This window comes from Mus caroli, unplaced genomic scaffold, assembly GCF_978045245.1.
Source record: "Mus caroli unplaced genomic scaffold, Mus_caroli_1 scaffold_6, whole genome shotgun sequence".
In the NCBI taxonomy this organism is placed as follows: domain Eukaryota; kingdom Metazoa; phylum Chordata; class Mammalia; order Rodentia; family Muridae; genus Mus; species Mus caroli.
Window position 1 is genome coordinate 22,434,526 of NW_028227261.1, and position 22,910 is coordinate 22,457,435.

General features: G+C 43.4%; 1 protein-coding gene across 10 annotated transcripts in view; it reads left to right on the forward strand.

Annotated features, from left to right (window-relative positions):
* The window catches only part of Srrm1 (serine and arginine repetitive matrix 1), a 32,358-nt gene that overhangs the window by 6,100 nt on the left and 3,348 nt on the right, over positions 1 to 22,910 (forward strand). The window contains exons 2-16 of one of the 10 annotated variants that reach the window (XM_085838852.1): positions 221 to 343; positions 635 to 764; positions 2,415 to 2,585; positions 3,110 to 3,225; positions 4,720 to 4,923; positions 6,236 to 6,424; positions 6,649 to 6,768; positions 9,237 to 9,511; positions 13,803 to 13,883; positions 14,246 to 14,332; positions 16,545 to 16,689; positions 17,014 to 17,055; positions 18,631 to 18,762; positions 21,474 to 21,935; positions 22,605 to 22,800. In XM_085838852.1, the coding sequence (XP_085694978.1) occupies positions 2,430 to 2,585; positions 3,110 to 3,225; positions 4,720 to 4,923; positions 6,236 to 6,424; positions 6,649 to 6,768; positions 9,237 to 9,511; positions 13,803 to 13,883; positions 14,246 to 14,332; positions 16,545 to 16,689; positions 17,014 to 17,055; positions 18,631 to 18,762; positions 21,474 to 21,935; positions 22,605 to 22,800 (2,205 nt within the window). In that variant the 5' untranslated portion in view covers positions 221 to 343; positions 635 to 764; positions 2,415 to 2,429. The remainder of the gene's footprint in view (positions 1 to 220; positions 344 to 634; positions 765 to 2,414; positions 2,586 to 3,109; positions 3,226 to 4,719; positions 4,924 to 6,235; positions 6,425 to 6,648; positions 6,769 to 9,236; positions 9,512 to 13,802; positions 13,884 to 14,245; positions 14,333 to 16,544; positions 16,690 to 17,013; positions 17,056 to 18,630; positions 18,763 to 21,473; positions 21,936 to 22,604; positions 22,801 to 22,910) is intronic. The other 9 variants (XM_021159547.3, XM_021159549.3, XM_029475953.2 and 6 more) reach the window with 9 other exon arrangements.

Here is a 22,910-nt window from a genome sequence, read left to right on the forward strand (position 1 = left end):
TTGCTGCATTTTAAGGGTTGAGAGATGAACTGTTTGTGCAGGAAAAAAAAGTTTACAATTTGCCACCCTTTAGCCACCACCTATACAGTATAACCAAAGAATGAGCATGTTAGATAAACTTTCTTAAATGTGCTTATTAAGCTAAAGGAAACATTTAGACAAACTAACTCAAGCTCTTACTGCAGTGAACTTGTACTTACTGGTTTGCATGTTTCACCAGGTGGACATGAGCAAAGTAAATTTGGAGGTTATAAAGCCTTGGATAACCAAAAGAGTAACTGAGATCCTTGGATTCGAAGATGATGTTGTCATTGAGTTTATATTCAACCAGCTGGAAGTGAAGGTATAATATACAGATGGCTCTTACTTCTGAATTTATGACATGATTTGTGAATCTGTGGAAACTCAGGTTTTCTGTGGAATACAAATATAGAAGGGTTATTTGTACAATGTTTGTTGTGAGAAGAATTCACTTTGTAAAACAACTGTTAAGGCTGGAGGTCTAGTGAAGGTGCATAGTTTTGAAAGCTACACAGGTGAAAAAAATCAAACTTACTGTTTGTAATTTTGCTGTTACATGTTAAGTTACTTTGACAGCAATTTTCTAATGATAATGTGATTTATGATTTAAAAGGCCTGAACCAAAATGGAAGTTATTCCTTGCGTCTGAAGTATAGCACCATCACCTTATTAGGTCACAGCAGAGTGAGTGTCCCAATGTCGCTCTGACCCAACTCCCTTGATGACGCAGTGTGTGTTTGGAGGTGAGTTGTGTAAAGTGGCCGAACATCAACAACAACAACAACACAAACAAGAGCAATTGGTAAAGCTATATACTGCTCTTTAAAGTAGCATTTTGAGGTGGACATTTATTTGAAGCATGAGGGGCGATCTGATTTGACTGGATGTTGCTTTTAAAGGAACTGAAGACTTGAGTTGTAGTTGCAGGTCAGCTGCTTACCAGTTAGAATTACGGCACAGGATTTTATTTACATTGTAGTTAGAAGTTCAGGCAGATGAATTGGCAGTCCTATAAAAGCCAGTTAACATAATTGTTTCTATCTTCCAATATGAAATAATACAAGATAATATAACTGTTTACAATGATTTCTGTTATAACATAGTTTGCTATTTTGTCATGGTACCCAAAGGACAGTAAAGCCGTACCATAAAAACTTTTGGTAACTGTACTGACGTGAGTTTACTCTTACATTACTCCTCTTCCCAAGAGCTCATGCTTGAATCTTGACAGAACAGTTATCATTCCAAACGATAAGGTATTTCATTTTTAAAACAATGTGGTAATTATTTTGCTTTGAATGTTTTTAAAGACTTAATTTTAAGAAAGGACCTTATGTTTAAGTATATTTATTTATTTATTTCCTTTAGAGACCAGAAACATGGGAGGATGTTTTTTAAATGCTTAATAGTAAATTTTATTAGAGAAATGCTTTACTGACTTGAATTGTAGTGAACTTTAAAACCTAAATACCTGGTAGTATTCCCCTGTAGTGAGCATGAGATTAAAGTGTAGAGCGTTTTAAACAATCTTTTCTTTTTTTGTGGTTGTGTACTCATTATTGCTTGTTCGTCTTTTGCAATTTAGATAAATGATATAACATTAAACTCAAGGTGGTTGAGTTGCAGTAGGGAGTCGGAAGCAAGCCAAGGGAACATCTTTCTCTACAGGGGACTTGGCGATTCCAAACCCCCAAGGTTCCGAGAAGAAACTGAAGACACCTGGAATCTGTACTTGCTTTGTGCTATTGAGCTGTGCTTGTTATACGGACCTTGTTGCTTGACCAACAGAATCTAGTGTTTAAAAACCCAAATTACTTTTAGAAATCTTGACTCTTAGTTTTGTGGACAGTTGAGCATCTGTGGCATTGTTAGTAACAGGTTGTCATGTGCAGTAGTCAGGCTTCTAGCTTAGTCTTGAGATGTTACAGAGTGCATGCTTAACTCGTTAGCTCTTGTAACTGAGCACTAGATATTAGACAGTTGATAGAAAGTTACCTGTAGTGTAAAGAGAAGGGTTTATGTACGTTTTCAACTTCTTGTTGGGGCAAGTTTTCCAGCCAAGCAAATACTGTTAGTAAATGCAAGAATTTATAGATGTTCCATGATTGTTTTTAAAGTTGATAAATGTATAAGCCCACTAACAGCCATACAGTCTAAATACTTAGGAAATCCACAAAGGCTGCTCTAATGCTTTTGGTTCAGTGAGGGAGAATTGGATGATCTAGAAATTATATTACCAAGAAGCAAGTAGGGAAAAGTATTTTTATAATAGTAGAGCATACATATGTACCTAAGCCCCTTATGGTAGACTTAAATACTAATTTAAATGAGTTTCAGATAGGTTGGCTAGTTTCGAAGTAACCTGGTTTTCTTCCTGTCATGTCTTTTTGCAGAACCCAGATTCCAAAATGATGCAAATCAACCTGACTGGATTTTTGAATGGGAAGAATGCTAGAGAATTCATGGGAGAACTGTGGCCCCTGCTGCTAAGTGCGCAAGAAAATATCGCCGGAATCCCTTCTGCTTTCCTAGAGTTGAAGAAGGAAGAGATAAAGCAGAGACAAGTAATGCTTTTTGTATTGACTTGAGATGTCATACACGGTCGGATGGCCACCCTGAGGGCTTTGTCTCTTTGAGCTACTGTAGCCTCTGATCCGGCTAGGCTAGTTTGCTGGATGTGTCTGCACACTGAGTTGTGGCTTACCACATTTGAAATTAGAGTGGCGTTTTCCCAGAGGCAGTGACAATTGGACAGAGTGCTTTGTTTTTGTTTTGTTTTTCTCAGTTCTTAAAATACAAATGCATTTACCTTAAAAGGGAGTCTAAATAAAGTATCTAAAAAGTGTATGCAACTTCTCACACAGGTAGTGATTATAAAGTCACAAGAGAGTGACTATATAAATGATAAGTGAAGCGATATAAATGGTATAAGCTTACATTAATGATAAAGGATAAGTGAAAGAGTGTTGTAAGAGTGAACTTGAGAACATGGAACACCCTGTAGCCAGTCATGCATGTGAAATGGCAGTTGCATCACCTGTGTCAGTACCTTAATGGATGCTCTTAGTGCTCAACTCTGTGCTTGCAGATTGAACAAGAAAAATTGGCGTCTCTGAAAAAACAAGATGAAGATAAAGATAAGAGGGATAAGGAAGAAAAGGAAAGCAGCAGAGAGAAGAGGGAGCGGTCTCGCAGCCCAAGAAGGTACGGCAGAGCAGATAGAGATGTGGTGGTGTGTAAGGTGCCTGGGGTCCCTTAGGGGTGCTCTGGTCCAAGTTCCCCAGCTAGAAGACCTGGGGAGCACCACTGGAGAGCTGCTGTTTGCTTCTGGGCTAAAGAGAGCTTTTCTGTTGCTAGCCTTTTGGCACATGTTTTTATATAGCTATCCAGGAGATTAAGGCAGTGGGGGTCTAGGGATGGCTTCTTAAGCTTCTGTTCAAAAAAAAAAAAAGCCAGATCATTTGACCAAAATGATCACCTCTGTAATTTAGGTGAGTTACTTATTCTTAAGTAAGGATTTGGATTTCATATTGCTTTGCTTAAATAAGACATTGGAATTTTTGTTGTTGCTGTATTCTGATTATTTCCAGTCCCTTGTATTACAGAGCTGCTCATTAGCGTTCATGTACTTACCTAATTCCATGTTCTGCTTTTCTTAGATGGTTGTACTGAACCCAAACTTCAAATCGTTTGTTTGTTTTCTTCTTTCTTCCAATGAGACTATTGTTAGGTTCACATTTTTAAATCCTCGGTTCAGCTTCTGCTATATTTGTGGTGAAAGGTGAGAATTCCATTAGGCTTTTCATTTTTAGGACTTTAAAAAATAAATCTGGCCGGGCGTGGTGGCGCACGCCTTTAATCCCAGCACTCGGGAGGCAGAGGCAGGCGGATTTCTGAGTTCGAGGCCAGCCTGGTCTACAAAGTGAGTGCCAGGACAGCCAGGGCTACACAGAGAAACCCTGTCTCGAAAAACCAAAAAAACAAAAAAACAAAACAAAACAAAAAATAAATAAATAAAAAATAAATCTGTGGGGATTTGTAACGAAAAGAGGAGGTAATATTTTTGTTGTTTAGTTTGTGCTGGGTTGGAAAACCTAGAGAAGCAGCGCCTCTAAGGCTGAGTGTGCTCCGTCACGCTGGGCAGCTTTACTACAAGTCTTAAAAAGAATCAACACTTTTGGATTAGGCACATTACAGCTTAAAAAGGAAGAGGGGCTCCCACCAATAAAAAATTGGCATTTCTCTTTTCTTGTGAAGAGCATACTACTTGCATTGCACTATCTATCCACTTTTCTGCATCTTCGGGCTCTGCCTGGTCATCTCTGATATGAGCTACTTGTACTTAGTCCCTGTATATTGGTAGGGTTGATTGACTGTTAAGAAAGTGGTTGCTTTAAGCACTTTGATCTGAGGCCCTGGTCTTTGAATGATCGCCTGGATAGTTGAGAACCATGCCTCCAGCCTAACTCTATGCCTCCCCTTTTAACTGGTTCTTGAGGCTGTCACCTCTGTTTGCTTGTCCTTCTAGTTCTCTCTGGCCTTTTCCTTCTCAAGTAGATGAAATGGATATCTTGTTTCCATGTGAAACTTCTCAGATACAGATCACAGTGGGTAACTTACAAGATTAATCCTTGATTTTCCCGTTGTCTACTCTAAACCACATTAGTAAAAAATCTGAAAAAATTGCTTTCATCCTAGACGCAAATCCAGATCTCCTTCCCCTAGAAGACGATCTTCCCCTGTCAGGAGAGAGAGAAAGCGCAGTCACTCTCGATCTCCCCGTCACAGAACCAAGAGCCGGAGCCCTTCCCCTGCCCCAGAAAAGAAGGAGAAATCTCCAGAGCTCCCAGAGCCATCCGTGAGGATGAAGGACTCCTCAGTACAGGAGGCCACCTCTACAAGGCACGTTCCTAACTGTCACCTACTCCTTAGGCTGGTCATACCCACTGCCAGTGTTCATTGCTAACGTCAAAGCAAAGGGCGTGTTTTCCTTTCAGATAGCTTCTCCTAAGTTTTTATTATAAAGTTAGTGTTGGAAATGAAGCCGAGATTATATGTGTGTGTGTGAGTGTGTATAAAATAAGGAGAATGCCCCAGAGGTGACTACCTGTCTGCCATATTGTTTCAAAAATTTTTATTGATCATAATTATTGATTTTCCTACCTGCTTGCCACAATATATTGTGGATAAATTCCTCTTTTGTTTATTGTTTTCTTTTTGTAAGAGGGGGATATAGCCCAGAGCTTTGCACATTCTTTGTCACTGACTTATATCCTATATAACATCTTTACCCCCAAACATAACGAGATTTATTCACTTCTGTTAACTGGGGTACAAAATATACCAAATAAAAGCTACTCCCTCCTCCTTTGGGGGAACCCTTTATTTAATTTTTTAAGATTTATTTTATTTATATGAGTCTGCTTGCTGTAGCTGTCTTCAGACACACCAGACGAGGGCATCGGATCCCATCACAGATGGTTGTGAGCCACCATGTGGTTGCTGGGTATTGAACTCAGGACCTCTGGAAGAGCAACCGCTGAGCCATCTCTAGCCTCAGGGGAACCTTTTGTGTCCTGTGGACAGGTTCATCTTGAGTGTGATGCATCTGCTACATCTCCCGTTTCATAGTTCGCAAGGCCACGTAGCATGCAGGCCACAACACTGCAGCCTCTGCAGTTGTGTACACTGCTCACAAAGTACCCATTTGTGGTGACTGCAAACTGCTGTCCACAGATTGCTCAGCCGGTAGTCAAGCAGGTGTGGAGATCCTATTTCACCTGAACTTTGTGCCTGTGGGCATTTGATCGTGTTCACCTCTTTCCCCTCGAGTTCCCGGGGATCAGGGTTTCTGGACTCATGCAGTTGACAGTAACACAGTTCTTGTCTCACACATGAAAATGAGATGTTAATTCTTAGTTGCTCAGTGAATTCTGATGTGTACCTGTATTTTGAAACCAAGAGGTATTTGCAGGTTTTGAAAACTCTTTTTTTAATATGGTGATCTACATCTGTTATTACTTTGTAATTTGTTAGTAGGGAGGGCCAAGTCACATTGTTAAGCGTATAGCTTTATGAACTCGGCTCTTTTTTAATTTCCAGTGTGGGGTTCGAGCTTGTACCATAAATACTTTACTAAAGACAGCCAATATTGTTGAATTGGCTTAGAATTCTGAGGAGAGTTGGGAAAAAAACCAAAATGCTATTTCCACAGTGACATCTTGAAAGCTCCCAAGCCTGAGCCTGTACCAGAGCCCAAAGAACCGTCTCCAGAAAAAAATTCCAAAAAGGAAAAGGAAAAGACTCGACCAAGATCTCGGTCACGTTCCAAATCACGGTCTCGGAGCCGATCTCGATCACCTTCTCATACTAGACCAAGACGGAGACATAGATCCCGATCAAGGTGCGTTGGTGCCCTGGGAATAGTGCACATTTGAATTGTATGTGCTGATTTTTGAGGTAGCATTGTAAACAGTGTCAACGTTAGAGAAAACATTAAGAATGAAGTCCACTTTGTGGTGTACCATCAAAATCTACAGGAATGGAAGTGGTCATGGTAGTGGAATTAGTGTCAAGGAATTGTTTGTTCTTAGTTTGTTTGGGGCCTAATTCTGTTTCTTACGGCAGATCATACTCTCCTAGAAGGCGGCCAAGCCCAAGACGACGACCATCTCCCCGAAGAAGAACGCCACCAAGACGGATGCCTCCTCCACCAAGGCACCGGAGGAGTAGGTCTCCAGGGAGACGGTGAGGCTCTCTTAGTGTTGGGTGCCTGGAATTTAGGGTAGTCCTTGGTATAATTTCAGGGGGGAAATTTTTTGTCTGTTGGATGACAGAAATTATACTAGGGAATATCTTTGAAGTAGCCTGATCTGCTGCACTTCAAGTGAAATAGTTTAGCTGTGAGAATCATCCAATGTTGAGGAAGAAACAAAGTCACTGGTCTTCTAGATCCTGTATGTTAGCCTTCTAAGATCTCACTAAAATTCTTCTGTGGATAAGAACTTGCAGCGTACCTCAGTTGGTAAGATGCTTGCTGCGAATGCATAACGCCCTGCCCTGGGTCTTTTCCCCGTACTTACAGACTTTAAGGATGGTGTTTCATCCCTGTGATTTCAGCACACTGGAGGTAGAGGGAAAGGCCCTGAAGTTCATCCTCTTCATAGACTCTGTGTTTTACACACACACACACACACACACACACACACACACACACACCAAGAAAAAAAAGAAACTGACTACTTCTCAGTGTGTTTATGTGTACAGTGTTTTGTCTGTGTTTGTGCATCACATGTGTTGAGTGCCCCCGAGAAGACAAGAGAGTGCTGGATGCCCAGGAACTGGAGCTAAGAGATGGTTGTGAGCTGCCATGTGGGTGCTAGGAAGTAAAGCCAGGCCCTCTGCTGCACAGGAAGAAGCTGCTCTTACCCCTTGAGCCATCCTTCCCTGAGCTGCCCCCCTCCCATCCAGCTTTTAAGTTAGACTGCTTTTCAAAGGCAGCTGGCTACAGGGTTAATGAGGGTTGTTTTACCAGTTTTTTAAAAACTCCATCTCCAGTAGTTCCCAATTTTTAAGAACTTAGCTTATTTTGCATGTGTATTCACGTGCAAGCACTTGGACTGGTGGTATAGTGTCTGTTCTCCTCTTCCTTTGGGTGGCTCTGAGACATTGAGCTTGAGTTCCAGGCTTGCAGAGCAAGTACCTTTACAGTGTCTTCCTTTTTTCTAAAAAGATGTATTTTGAATTATGTGTAGGTGTGTGTCTGCATGTGGATACTGGCTTTGTTCATGTGAGTGCAGGTGCTGCAGAGGCCTCCAGATAGATCCCTTGGACCTGGAGTGATGCACACTTGTAAGCCACCTGCTGGTGCCGGGAGCCAGTGTCTTCTAGAGAGCCACTCATGCTCTAACTGCTAAACCATCTATCTCTGCCACACTTTGTAATAAAGCTTTTTGTAACAGCTCAGACAGAGGAAACAAAGGATAAGGTTCCCATAGTTGCACTCCTAGATGAAGCCACTGCTAGTGGCACTCGAAGATAGATCTAACTTTACCCGAAGGAGCAGTCTGGTGCATGGGGACAGAGGATTTTATTGGTATGTTGTCTGGGCTTACTTTTCAACTCCGCTTTGGATAGAACTTTGATGGCTATTTTTCCTTGTTGCTGCTGGCTAAGCACAGGGCATCACTGGGCCTGAGCGTGTGCTCCACCTTGGAAATGCACTCTTAGCCCTGGGAAAAGCTGTTGAGTTAATGTTCTTTACAGACAACCACACCAACTATAAATGGGAAACCATCCAGTAAGCTCCTCCAGTTATATCTTTGCAGGTAGGACTTTTAGACCCATACTTTAATAACAGCAACAACAGCAAATACCATTCTTCTTTGGGATTGTTGTCAAGGGATCGATGTTTAAGTGTGTAAAGTTGCTGTTGCAGCTGGTGGACAGGACAGACATCCAGCACTGGTGGAATTCCAGGCATCACACTTTTCAGATTGATCCTTCTGCTTCGGGAAGAAGTGGTGCCGGTGCTCCCTTAGGGGGAGAGAGAGAGAGAGACCGATTTCTTCTATTGGACTTTGGCAAACAGCATGTCTCAGTAGTACGCACGTAGCAATATAGCAGGCACGGTATTTTGCAGATTGTGTAAGATTCCCTTTCAGCCAGTTTTTAATCTCACACTTAAGGTAGGGTTTCTTTTTTTCAGGTTCTCAGGAATTCTTCTGCCAAAGGTGAATTCTGCAGGTACACGTAATTGCAACAGAACTTAACCACAGATTTTGCTGCAGAATTCGAGAGGCCCCTACTTCTAAGTTTATGTAGCTAAATGAATTTCAAATCTTGCACATATTTTTTAGTGAAACTTAAAAGCTGCTTGACGTCACTCTAAATGAGCAGTGCTCTCTCACCCTCAGAGTTGTGCAAACTCCATGACCCCAGCATTGCTCTTCAGGAGGAAGGTGCTCGGCTACTGGATTATAGCATTCACAGCGCAAACACAGTCAGGAGTTATGTGGATTTACTCTCAGAAAGAGCTGTTTCCTGTCCGAGGTTATGGTTTTGTTTCCAATCTTTTTGAAGTTATTTATGTACTTAGCTACATAAACTCAAAAGTTGGACTAAAAGAAATAGCTGTGTTTCTGTGCATATTGTACATACTGTGATGTCACTCTTGAGAGGAATGCGGATAGTGAAGTGAGTGCTTTATTCCACAGAAGGAGGCGTTCTTCCGCATCCCTGTCTGGAAGTAGCTCGTCGTCCTCTTCATCTCGTTCCCGGTCACCACCAAAGAAGCCTCCCAAGAGGACATCCAGCCCTCCTCGGAAAACGCGTAGGTTATCACCTTCAGCAAGTCCTCCACGGCGAAGGCACCGGCCGTCATCTCCAGCAACTCCACCACCCAAAACTCGCCATTCCCCAACTCCCCAGCAGTCAAACCGTACAAGAAAAAGTCGTGTTTCTGTGTCTCCAGGAAGAACCTCTGGTAAAGGTACAAACAAAAGGCACTTTGTTCCCTTTGGCATCTGGGTGAACCCAGTAGTCCCTCCCTCCTTCAGAAGCAGCTGGGCAGTACTTTCTATATGGCACAGAGTTAGCTTGTCCTGCCTTCTGTTCTCAGGCCTTGCCTGAAATGGGATGATAATGTGGTTTGTTTTCTTGGTGGCACAGATCACTGGCTGGAGGCTGTTTGAGTTGGGGCAGTGGCCTGAAGCTTGTGTTCTTGCTGTAAAGGCTCATTTTACTGAGACCGGCTAACTGCTTTCCGCCCTCCCTCCTCAGACCTCTTCGTAAGGCTTTTTGCTTGATATCTTATTTGCAGACTTTGTCTTCTGTTGTTATTTTTGGTCACAATTATGCTCTCAAGGGAAGGACATGGTGTCCCTTAGAGGTTGATTTGTTTTATTTATTGATTGGTTCATGGATTTAGGTTCTAGGATGATGCCCCTACTCAGTTCAGTAGATTGGTTTCTGAGGAATTGGAGGCCTGTGATTGTGCCAGCAAAGTAGAGTGTTAGTCTGTGTGAAAACGGGTTTACTGGGGTTTGCTTTAGCACTAAGCACACATGAAAAAAAAGGATATGTTCCGTTTCTGTGGTGTCTTTGGTAGCGGGGCTGGAAAAAGGGGGGCAGCCTGAAAGGTGAGTGGGCGGCTGGGGTGCGAGTTTTTTAGAGAGTGGTGCTCTGAGCCCATTGACTGACCAAGTGCCTGGGTAACAAGCACCAGGAGGCCTAGCCAAGCTGTGTGTTCTAACTCTGTGACACTGAGGGAAAGCTGTGGCGGGGACAGAACCTGCCACAAATGGCAAAGTACAAATCATTGGATTTTAACCTCAAGTGCATTCAGTAACCAAATGTGTGAGATTTAAGACAGCTTGTTTTTAGCCTGTGTTCTATGAACTTTGTATAAAGATGAGCATATTTCAGCCTCTCTGAGTCCCTCATCCTGAGTGTCTTAATCAAATGCTCACTGTTTTTCCCTGTGGATTTTATTTACAAGGGTTTAGAGCTAGAAAGCTTTTGGAGGAGAAAAACTCTTTATAAGAGTTCTCACAATTATTTTAGAGAAATACATTTTTCATTTAGATTACATTTTAAGCTACCAAGGCAGAAGGAGTTAACTGTTGAATAGGCCACAGTTGGAACTTTTAGTTACCTGTTTCTTCATCTGCACGGGTGCCAGGCTCCTGCTCTGACACACACCTTGTACACATGTAATAGATAACTGCATTCCAGAGACGTCCGTTGTGGGGAGCAGAGACCTGTTGTGTATTCTTGTGCGCGTGGGGACCAGCTGCTTTAGCCAGACAGTTGAACTGTGGGCAGTTTATTGTCTGTTTTATGTCCATTGAAATTTGAGAGTTAGAAAAGACCTTCCCAGTTGTCAGGTTCTTTGGTTGAGTGACTTAGTCAAGGTTAGTTAAAGAGTTGAAGCATTCCTTCTTCCCAGTTACACAGTGAGACTTGCCCAATTGCTACCTCCGACGACTAGGGGGGAAGATGAAGGGTGGAATGCAGAAGTGCTTTGGCTTCTCTACTAGACACTGTGATGAGAAGTGCTATGTTGGAGTCTCTGGATACGTAGGACTGTGGTGCTGCTGTGATGGAATAAGAGCTCCTGGTTGTGTTTCCTGTATATACCGGTTGTTAATTGGCTGTCTTAGGATCCGTTGTTGATAATGGGCTAATGATCTAAGAGTAAGGAAAGAAAAGAGGGGGAATTTGGAAGTCAGTCGTTGAGTACAGTTTACAGACCCGTCTGAGGGGCCTTGGAGGAGCTTGAATCGTTCCTGGTCTGGGTACTGCATGGACTTGTCCTGAGTCGAGTGTCCTGCTACAGCTTGTCCTTTTAAATCAGCGGAGTTGTGCTCTGGGGGTGCGTCCTGTATTCTCCTATTTCTGGTTATATAGTAACTTAACTTCACAGGTTATCTTTTGGGCAATCTGAGATTAATAATTAATAGGACTTTGAAGTGCTTTAAAGTTCTGGTTTTAGAATTGGTCTCTTGAATTTCCGACTAGGACAATTTGTTCTTTGAATTATTAAAAACGCTATTAACATAACAGTAAGTAAAAGGAAAAAATGTCATTTAGAAAAATAGAGAAACAGGTGTTACTTATTATAATGCTTTTTCTTGAGTGGAAGGATAAAGCGTATGCTATAATAGTGTCAAAGACTTAATGAGACACTAAGTCATGGTGACCCTCCCCTGTGTTTATTCACTCTGTTTAACAGAATACATAATGTTGGCTCCATGTGATGGCACGCCCCACCCCTAGCCCCTGAACAGTTTCTCTGTAGCCCTGGCTGTATTGGGACTCTGTTGTGGACTAGGCTGGTTTTAGAGATCCACCTGCCTCTGCCTCTCTGCCTCTCTGCCCCTGCCCCTGCCCAAGTCCTGGGATTATAAAGGTGTGCTCCACCATCGCCCAGCCAAGGGTGTAGTTCTTTTTTGTTGTTGTTCTTTTTTTTTCTTTTTTCTTTTTTTGAGACAGGGTTTCTCTGTGTAGCCCTGGCCATCCTGGAACTCACTCTGTAGATCAGGCTGGCCTCGAACTTAGAAATCCGCCTGCCTCTGCCTCCCAAGTGCTGGGATTAAAGGTGTGCACCACCATGTCCGGCAAGGGAGTAGTTCTTTTTTTTTTTTTTTTTTTTTTTTTTTTTTTTTTTTTTATTACGTATTTTCCTCAATTACATTTCCAATGCTATCCCAAAAGTCCCCCATACCCCCCCCCCAAGGGAGTAGTCCTTAATTCCAGTATTACATAGCCAGTTTGAGGCCAGATCTTGTCTCAAGATAAATAAAAGCGATGTTGCAGTTTAGTTATTTTATTTATTCTCTAGACATACACCAATTATCTTGTAGGAATCACCACTTCATTTTCTTCTTACAATCAAACAAGCCACTTTGGGCCTCTTAGATTGTGTGTGTGCACTCGCGCCTTTTGTTTGTTTGGTTTTGATTTTAGTTCTATAAAAGTCTTTTTATATAATCTAGACTGGCAGTCCTGTTTTAGCCTCCTATGTGTTGGGATTTTTAAAATGACTTGTGTTCAGTGGTAGGCATATACACACGCTGTGCAGGTGTGTACAGGCCAGAGGAGGAATCACCTTGAGCTGGAGTTGCAGGTGGCTCTATGAGCTACTCAGGCAGGAGCTGCAAACCAAATTAAATCCTCTGTCAGAGCATCAAGTGCTCGTGACCACTGAGTCACTCCAGCCCGTTACTTTATGAACGGTAGGACTTCAGGTGTTAGGCATTCTCTGCCCAGTTCAGTAGTTTGTCCAGGTAACTTCAGTAGATGGAGTCATTAACTGCAAGAATGAGCTCAGGGATGCAGGGCTTGCTGTGAGGTTAGGCAGTAGGTTCCTCAGTGTTCGATCCAGTTCTTGGGGATCATCGTGGTAGTCTATGATAGAATTTATAGTATGAAATAAGGTATAACTGTATTCTAACAAATAGTTTATCAAAATTCACTAGTCACATAAAACAAGAGTCTCAAGGATTTGTGTCTTAGATGGGCCCTTTTTTTTTTTTTAAAGATCTAGTTATCTATATGCATACACTGTACAGATGGTTGTGAACCCTCATGTGGTTGTTGGGAATTGAATCTTAAGTTGCCTGCTCACTCCCGCCCATAGATTTATTGTTATGCATTAGTACACTGTAGCTGTCTTCAGACACCTCAGAAGAGGGCGTCAGATCCCATCACAGATGGTTGTGAGCCACCATGTGGTTGCTGGAATTTGAATTCAGGATCTTTGGGAAAGCAGTCGGTGCTCTTACCTGCTAAGCCATCTCGCCAGCCCTAGATGGGCCTTTTCAAATGTCTTTTGAAGCAGAGGTAATTGTAAGCTGCTGTGTGGGAGCTCGGAACTGAACCCAGGTTCTCTGCAAATGCAGCAAATGCTCTTGACCGTGACTGAAGCATCTGAGCAGCCCAGTGAGATTAGTGCCCTAAACACAGACTCTTGGGCTCCCAGTCGCAATCCGTTCACTTGTCTCTGTGTTTCTCATTGTGCTAATGTAATCTTAGTTTAAGCTTCCAAAGAACACTTGTAAAATGGAGTATAAGAAGACTTGGGCCAGGCAGTGGTGGCGCACGCCTTTAATCCTGGTACTTGGGAGGCAGAGGCAGGCGGATCTCTGAGCTCGAGGCCAGCCTGGTCTACAAAGTGAGTTGCAGGACAGCCAGGGCTACACAGAGAAACCCTGTCTCGAAAACAAAACAAAAAATTGTTCTTTTTATTGTGTGAGGTTTATTTTTCTTCTTTTTTTTAGTGACAAAACATAAAGGTACTGAGAAGAGAGAGTCACCTTCTCCAGCGCCCAAGCCTAGAAAAGTGGAGCTGTCTGAGTCTGGTAAGTTGTAATGATTTTCTAGAGGTTGGTTTTCTGTTTTTCCTTCCGTGTGTGACTATTCCCTGGGGTTGGAGATTGATTGTCCAGGGCACCCAGTAGGGAAGAGCTGAAGGTGACGTCACACAGACTTTCTGCGATTCCCAGCTCCGGCATTTAAGTGTGCGCTGTTTGGTTATTCGTTCAGGACCTCATTCTTTTTCTTCTGTATTTGGACAAAATTTTGGGTTTGGACAGCTGTCTGGGATGTTTATAATATTCCTATCTTATGGACTGACCTGTAGTAACTGAGCTGATGCCTTGTGTTGTGTCACATTACCTGTGTGTAACTAAAGAAACACTGTCTAAATGCACCCATCTTTCAGAAGAAGACAAAGGCAGCAAAATGGCTGCAGCTGATTCTGTGCAGCAGAGAAGACAATACCGACGGCAGAACCAGCAGTCTTCATCTGGTATGGACAACAAGCGAACGAACGCTTTCCGCTCTCACACCTGTTGTAACCCAGCACTGGGAGGCTAAGGCAGGAGAATTCCTGTAGAGTGTGAGGCCAGTAAGGGCTGCATAGTGAGAGTCCCCAGAACAGCAAAGCGGAAGAAGCCTGAGATCCTGTGGTTCAGAAGGTGGATGCAGGAGGGGAAAGCTCTGTTATTCTTGGCTACATGGTACATTTGAGACCAGCCTGGACTACATGAGACCCTGGGTCTCTCCCACCCCCACCCCCATTTTGCAATGTTATGCCTGTTTGTATTTGCATGTGTGTCTGCACCATGTTTACATCTGGCCCCCAAGGAGACCAGAAGACAGGGCATCAGATCCAGTGAGAATCTGGAATTAGAGACGTTGTGAGCCACCATGTGGGTGCTGGAAATTGAACCATTTGCCTTCATGGGTTGTGTTTGGGCCGTAGGTCTCAGTTGGGCACTGGGTATCTCTTTCTTGTTTTAAGCCCTTAAACTTTGCTTTTGAATTGCTGTGTTGTTAGGAAGGTAGTCAATCTGGCTAGGAACACGGCTCTGGTAGAGCACAGCCTACTGTGTGCACAGCTCTGGGCTCATTCCCAACATTATTAAATAGAACATAATTGGACCAAGTGTTGGTGGCACAAACCTTTGATTCTAACACTTGGGAGGCAGAGGCAGGCAGGTCTCTTGAATTTGAGCCCAGCCTGGTCTACAGAGTGAGTTCTAGGACAGCCAGGGCTACACAGAGAAACCCTGTCTCAAAAACAAACAAAACAAAAGGTAGTTGACGTAGAGTACAATAGTAAAACAAAATGAAATTGGAAAGACTAATTTATTCCCTAATATTTTAGTCTACTCCTGAGCCTTTCTGCAACTTTGTTCTATATAATTAGGAGTCTCTGGTTTAGAAGATCATACTAGTTTTTTATGAATCTACTTCATTTATTACTAGTAGCTTTTTGGTTGTTTTTTTGTTTTTGTTTTTGTTTGGCCTCACTATGTAGTTGGGCTAGCCTGGAACTCACTATAGTTCTGATTGTTTGATTAAAAAGAAAGGGCACAGAAGCCTAATGTTTAAGCCAGGGCTCTGTTCTTGCGTTACTTACTTGGGTTTTGTGTGGCTTTAGTTTGGTTTTAGGTTTTAAGAAAATGTCCCATGTAGTCCAGGCTTGCTCTGAACTTGCTTTGTAACCAAAAATGACCTTATACTTGTAGTTTTTTTGACTCCACCTAAGTGTTGAGAGTTGAGCTTTGCACCACTGGACGCAGTTTGTGCAGTACTGGGGTTTGATTCCCAGGGTCTCCCACGTGCTAAGGCAAGCTCTCTACTAACAGCCACGCCCTCATGCCTCAGGTTAGAGTTGTAATTATTTTCTGGTTCAAGCGGCATATTGATACTTTTTTGTGCTTTTTTTGCTGCTGGTGTGCAACACTAGGCCTTCTCATGCTGGGCATGGGCTTTCCACTGAATTACACGCTCAGCCCTGAGATTCTTTTGAAGCCTTACCTTGTTAATTGGGAAAGAATTCACTAGAGTTTTGTTGCAAGGCTCACGTTGAACTTCAAATTCTCCGTCCTTAACCTCCCTGTCATCAGATGTGCACATACACCAATGAGCCTGATTTTACATCCCTGGGTTTTTTTCCTAAGAGATCCGTGCAGGCCTTAGTACTTTTGAGATATACTAGTCTTATATTTGCTAGTTTTTTGCTAGGTATGGACTGTTGACTGTCACTAAAATTGTACTGATTAGATTGTCCTGATGGGGGCTGAAGAGATAGCTCAGAAGTTAAGAGCACTGACTGCTCTTCTAGAGGTCCTGAGACCAATTCCCAGCAACCACATGGTGGCTCCCAACCATCTGTACTGGGATCTGATGCCCTCTTCTAGTGTGTCTGAAGACAGCTACAGTGTACTCATATACATAATAAGTAAGTGTAGGTTGTCCTGATGATACTGAGAATTGAACCCATGGCTTTATGCCATCCATACTAAGTAAATGTGGAGTCATTGAGTCTTAACCTCTAAGAAACATTTTTCCCAGTGCTGGGTGTAGAACCCAGGACCTTGAGTATGCAGTGTAAGGGCCCAAGGGGTACTACAGGGGGCAGTGAGTGAGTGAGTGAGTGTGTGTGTGTGTGTGTGTGTGTGTGTGTGTGTGTGTGTGATATTTTGTTGTTGTTCTTTGCTCTGTGATTACAGACTCTGGCTCCTCTTCCACCTCAGAAGATGAGCGGCCCAAGAGATCCCATGTAAAGAACGGTGAGGTAGGCAGGCGGCGGAGACATTCCCCTTCTCGGAGTGCCTCTCCATCACCTCGAAAGCGCCAAAAAGAGACTTCCCCTCGGTAACAATCTTCATTAATAGTTTTGACTGATCTGTGGTTGGGTTGAAACTGTAATTTATAGCTTGGACCTCAAAATTACTTTACAGTTGGGCAGATTCTTCATGTCAAAACTGGTTGGGTTTGGGCTTTTGTTTAGTTTGGTTTTTCTTGCTGTTGATAGTTAACATTAAAACTAGACAAGTTTTCAGTAACTGCCTCATTTATGCATGAATAGAGCAGTTAAATCATTCCAGGCATCTTGAGGCTTTAAAAAATGCTTCCGCAAGAAGGATTTAACTTTCATGAGTGGAATTCTTGACATTTGTTTTTCTCCACTGCTCTCAGGATGCAGATGGGAAAGCGATGGCAGTCACCAGTGACTAAAAGGTTGGTTAGATACTGTTTTTGCAAATGAGGGTTACATACCAAGTTTACTTAGTTTTCTGTTAAGGTGACTGTCCCCATTTTACAGACACATGCCAGCGGAGAAAGTCTTAAGTTGCTTTGGTGTGTGTTTTTGTTTTTACCGTGTCAGATGAATGATACAAAGAGCTGTGTGAGGAGTTGACTGTAGATCTTTTTCTAATATTGTAATTCTAGACTCTGTAGGGAGTGACTTGTTTAAAGTCTTCATTGTATTTTTATTTGTCGTGGATATATATTTGTGAATACACACATGCCATAGTCTGTTGGAGGTCAGAGGATACTTGTAGGAACTGGGTCCCTGTGTTCACCAAGTGGGTCCTGGGAGTCGAACTCATTCAGTTCTTCAGGCTCAGTGGCAAGTGCCTTTATCTCCTGAGCTCATCTTATTAGCTCTGGCTTTCTCCCTCTACTCCCACTTGTTGAATTTCTTGGTTTTGAGAGAGGGTTTTCATGGGTAGCCCTGACTGTCCTAGAAATTGCTGTGTAGATCAGGCTGGTCTCAAACACAGAGATCCAACTACCTCTGACTTGCAGGCTCTGGGGTTAAAGATGTGTGCCATGATCACCTGGCTCAGTGTCATATATTAAGGAGGATAAAATGAAGTATAATTTTGAGTATGTAAAGTGTTACTATGAAGTACTAATCACATATCACCAGCAAACCTAAACCAAATCTGGTTGGAAATTCAATGTGGTAGTGAATTTTGAAGAGTCGAGACCTGATAAACTTTAAAAACTGAGCCAGGTCCACAGCGTCAACCCTGGCTGGGCCAGGAGCAAAGGATTATTTACACTGACCTCTCTCTCTCTCTCTGTGTCAAGGGTGACAGACGGGCTTGAAGTCTTTTGTAAGGTTGCTTCTAGCTTGTTAATGTATGGTGCTCGATATATGGCTTGTGTTACGGGTTTATTACAGAACTCAGAATCGGGGAGTGTTTGGTTCTTGAATATACTTTTAACCACACTACCCCCAGGGCAGCTCTAGTATTTAAGATAGCTTTGTGGTTTGTCTTTGGGGTATTGGTAGGTGAGACACATGGGCCCTTTTCAGTGGTGGGTATATATTTCTTAGATAAGACCGTAAAGGTTGGAGATACACTCGGAGATAGAGCATTTACTTAGTGTGTGCAGTCCTTCTGTCTGCCCTCTGTCTCTGCTGCAGAGGAGGGGCAGCTCTAAGCCAGGGCTTCCAGATTGGGGCCTTAAGTCATTTGGTGTCTATTAACATTGGCTGTTAGCCCTGACATGGTTCATATGCATTTCAGAAAAGTTTCCAACTGATTGTTGTGTGTATCCCAACTAAAAAATAAGTGTTCTAATGACAGTTTTTGAATTTTTTCTCTTCCTCTGTTGGGTGATTTATGTCATAAATGCGTGTTTTTGTCTGAAGCTAGTATCACAAAGGTGTCTTTAATTCATACCAAAAGCAAAACATAATGTTTCTGCTCTGGGTTAGTTAACCACTGGAAATATACTTCCTAGGGGGACTTAGTTATACATGTCACCGACTGAGGAGAACTCTGCTTTCTTATTTAGTAGTAGAAGGAGGAGAAGTCCCTCCCCGCCTCCTGCCAGAAGGCGACGGTCTCCTTCTCCAGCCCCGCCGCCGCCACCTCCCCCTCCTCCTCCTCGGCGGCGCAGATCTCCCACTCCACCACCACGACGAAGGTACTGTGTCCAGGTGGCTCATGGTGACTCTGGGTCTTTAGCATGGAAGTTGCTTTGTAAGAGGCATCTTAGGTTGTAAAAGGTCGCATAAATGTGAGCTCTTTTATGGGACTCAGAACTATGTGGAAACAGAACTTAGGACAGGGCACTGGTGATGCTAACTTGTAATCCCAGGACTCAGGAGGCAGAGGCAGGCAGATCCTTGAATTCAGGTCCGCCCTGGTCTACAGATGGAGTTCCAGGACAGCCAGGGCTACATAGAGCAACAAAAAAACAAAGGCAGAAAAGGAAATAGGAGCCAAGGGTATTCTGCTCAGAATCTATACTCCTGAAAGGCTGGGCCAGGGGCATTTTGAGTTGGAGGTCAGCCTGGGTTATAGAGAAACTAAACCCTGCCCAGCAAACAAATGGGAGAAGTAAACAGATGGTATCTAGGATGCGGGAAGTGAGGACTATCGATGGCTGCACAACCACAGGAGTTCTGAAGCTACCATGTTGTGCACATTAGCTGCTGCACTAACCTGTTGGCATTTTGCGCACTGTGAAAGCCTTGGTGATCCTCCTGCCAATCATGTAGGACCCTAGACTGACAAGTGCTAGCAGTCCCAGTCAAAAGGGGATTCCATGAAGGGAGAGGTTAGAACTCTTCAGAAAATGTCAGTCATGGGCTGTGTGTCAACACACAGCCATAATCCCAGCTCTTAGGAGGCAGAGGCAGAAGATCAACACTGGTTTGGAACCAGCCTAAATTGTATTAAGTTCCAGGTCAGCTGATACACTTTAAATGCGTGTGGGTGAATCCACAGCAAGCACTCTAGAGTGATCCTTTTGTTTCAGTTGTTCTTGTTTAATAAGATCTTAGGATGGATAGCAGACTGTCCTCAGATTTGTGCTGTCTCCGATACTTCCCAAGTACTGGGATTACAGATTGGATCCACTGTGCCGTGCCAGAGTTATTAAATAATTATCCAGTTCTACTTTACCACTTTGCCTGAAGATTGGCTTGTTGTAAACCCAGCTCTGGGCAGGAATTTTTGTTGAAAATCGTTGTAATTACGTTGTAATTCCTCTGGACATAACAGAATTTTGTCACCTTGAACAGAAAAGCCGGATAGAGCTTTTAGAAATATCTTCCTGGCAGTGAACTTAACACTTAAGAAGTGGTTCTTTGAGACGGAAGACTGGACAGTCTGTTGAAAGCTTTCTCAGTAGACTAGGATACTGGTTCAAAAGAGACAGAGCAGTACCACAGAAAGCCGCCTTTATTGGTTTTGTATATGGAGGGTTTTGTCTGCATATGTGTGTGTGCACTGTGTGTACCTGCTAACCATGGAAGCCAGAAAATGGCATTGGATCCCCCTTAAATTTGAATTACGGGGGCTGGTGAGATGGCTCAGTGGGTAAGAGCACCCGACTGCTCTTCCAAAGGTCCAGAGTTCAAATCCCAGCAACCACATGGTGGCTAACAACCATCCGTAACGAGATCTGGTGCCCTCTTCTGGAGTGTCTGAAGATAGCTACAGTGTACTTACATATAATAAATAAATAAATCTTAAAAAAAAAAAAAAAATTTGAATTACGGACTTTTGTGAGCTACCACATGGGTGCTCAGCACCCAAGCCAGGTCCTCTGCGAGGTTAGCACGTGCTCTTTGGAGCTGAACCACACCCAGGAAATGGCAGCACATATGTTAACTTCAGGCACGTAGATCTCTGAGTCTACAAAGAAAGTTCCAAGACAGCCAGAGCTACATAGAGAAACTATTATCTGAAAAACACTTGGGGGGGGCGGGGTATGAGCCCTCTCTCCAGCTCCTGTCACAGAGAACTCAGTAAAGATTGCCTGGCAACAGCTGGTGCTCACAGTTGCACAACACAGTGTGAGGTTCTCTTATGAAACAGTACTTTGTTTTATATAATTATGTAAATTCTCTTGGTTTGAATTTAAATTGTTTCTGAGAATTTCAACTTTCTCCTTTAAACACAAGACAGTATCCTCTTGTCAGTCATGGTGTATGTGTATTGCTTTGGAATTTATCTCCTGAGATAGTTAGCACTAGCTACAGGATAGTGATGGCTAGTTACTTCTTCTTTTTAAGATTTATTTATTGTTATATGTAAGTACACACCAGAAGAGGGCATCAGATCTCATTACAGATGGTTGTGAGACACCATGTGGTTGCTGGGATTTGAACTCAGGACCTTCGGAAGAGCAGTCAGTGCTCTTAACCACTGAGCCATCTCTCCAGCCTGACTAGTTACTTTTTTTTTTAATTAATTTTCCTGATTCTGGATTGGCTAGCAAGATGGCTCCGTGCGTGAAAGTGCTTGCCATAAAACTAAGTGACCAAGCCGGGCGTGGTAGCGCACGCCTTTAATCCCAGCACTCAGGAGGCTGAGGCAGGCGGATTTCTGAGTTCAAGGCCAGCCTGGTCTACAAAGTGAGTTCCAGGACAGCCAGTACTACACAGAGAAATCCTGTCTCAAAAAACAAAACAAAAAAACAAAAAAACCTAAGTGACCTAAGTTTGATCCCAGAATCTACATAAAGGTGGGTGGAGAGAATTGGTTCCACAAAGATGTCTATCCTTAACTTGCATGGTGTATGGCCATGCTCAAACAACAATAAGTGAGTTTGATTTTTTTTTTTTTTTTTTTTTTTTTTTTTGGGATGCTGTCCATTTCATCTTAACGGTGTATTGTTTTTTCTAGGACCCCTTCTCCTCCCCCACGCCGCCGCTCACCGTCTCCAAGAAGATACTCTCCTCCCATTCAGAGGAGATATTCTCCTTCCCCCCCTCCAAAGAGGAGAACCGCCTCCCCCCCACCCCCGCCCAAGCGAAGGGCATCACCATCTCCACCACCAAAGCGCCGGGTCTCCCACTCTCCGCCTCCTAAACAAAGAAGCCCCCCAGTCACCAAGAGACGCTCGCCCTCCTTATCTTCAAAACATAGGAAAGGGTCTTCCCCAGGCCGATCCACCCGGGAGGCTCGCTCACCACAACCAAACAAACGGCATTCGCCCTCACCACGGCCTCGGGCTCCTCAGACCTCAAGCCCTCCCCCTGTACGAAGAGGAGCTTCAGCGTCACCCCAAGGAAGGCAGTCCCCATCTCCAAGTACTAGGCCTATTAGGAGAGTCTCCAGGACCCCGGAGCCCAAAAAGATAAAAAAGTAAAAATACCTAATGCTTTTGTTTGTTAGGAATATGTAGTTGTATGACATGTAGAAGAATTCTTTCTCTTACTGAACAGTTACAGAAATAATAAGCAAGCTGGTGTTGGCACACCTTTGATCCTAACACTAAGGAGGCAGAGAGAGTAGCAGGTCTCTGAACTCAAGGACAGCCATGGCTACACAGAGAAACCCTGTCTCAGAAGGCCAATAATAGTGATGGTACAAACTTTAGGTGTGCTCACATCTTTCCCTACTTTGCTCCTTGTAGCATAAATTCCAGAGGGCTTTACTTGGTTCTTAGCATCAGGAGACTCTCTGTATTATTTTATGTAAGTGAGTATTTTGCCTGTAGGTGTATCTGTATGCCCAAAAGCAGATGTCAGTTCCCTTGAAGTGATAGTGAGCTGTGTTGGTGCTGGGAAATGAACCCCAGTCCAGAGCCGTTTCTCCAGCCCCTGACAAGCACGTGAGACTGATAACAGAGCTGATACTTTAGGAAGGTAAGGGACTGGTGTCACTCCTGTGCTACAGGATGACCCATCAAGAAAGTGGCAGAATTGTAGGGAATGTGTGACCATGGAGAAGACTTGGATGACAGAAAGCTTGATGTGTGTGTCCTTGGAGTGTCTGTTCTCAGCTTTGTCTTTTTTTCCTCTCTCTGTCTAGGGCGGCCTCACCAAGCCCTCAGTCCGTAAGAAGGGTTTCATCTTCCAGATCTGTCTCTGGATCTCCTGAGCCAGCAGCTAAAAAGCCTCCAGCACCTCCCTCTCCTGTGCAGTCTCAGTCACCCTCCACAAACTGGTCGCCTGCAGTACCAGCCAAAAAGGCTAAGAGCCCAACACCAAGCCCGTCCCCTGCCCGGGTATGTGCCTACCTGGTTTTGGACATCTTTTATAAATTAGTCGGCTGGGGGTGGGGGAGTGTACTTAACAATTCCAGGTCTCGGTGGACCGAATCAGGGTCAGGAGTTCA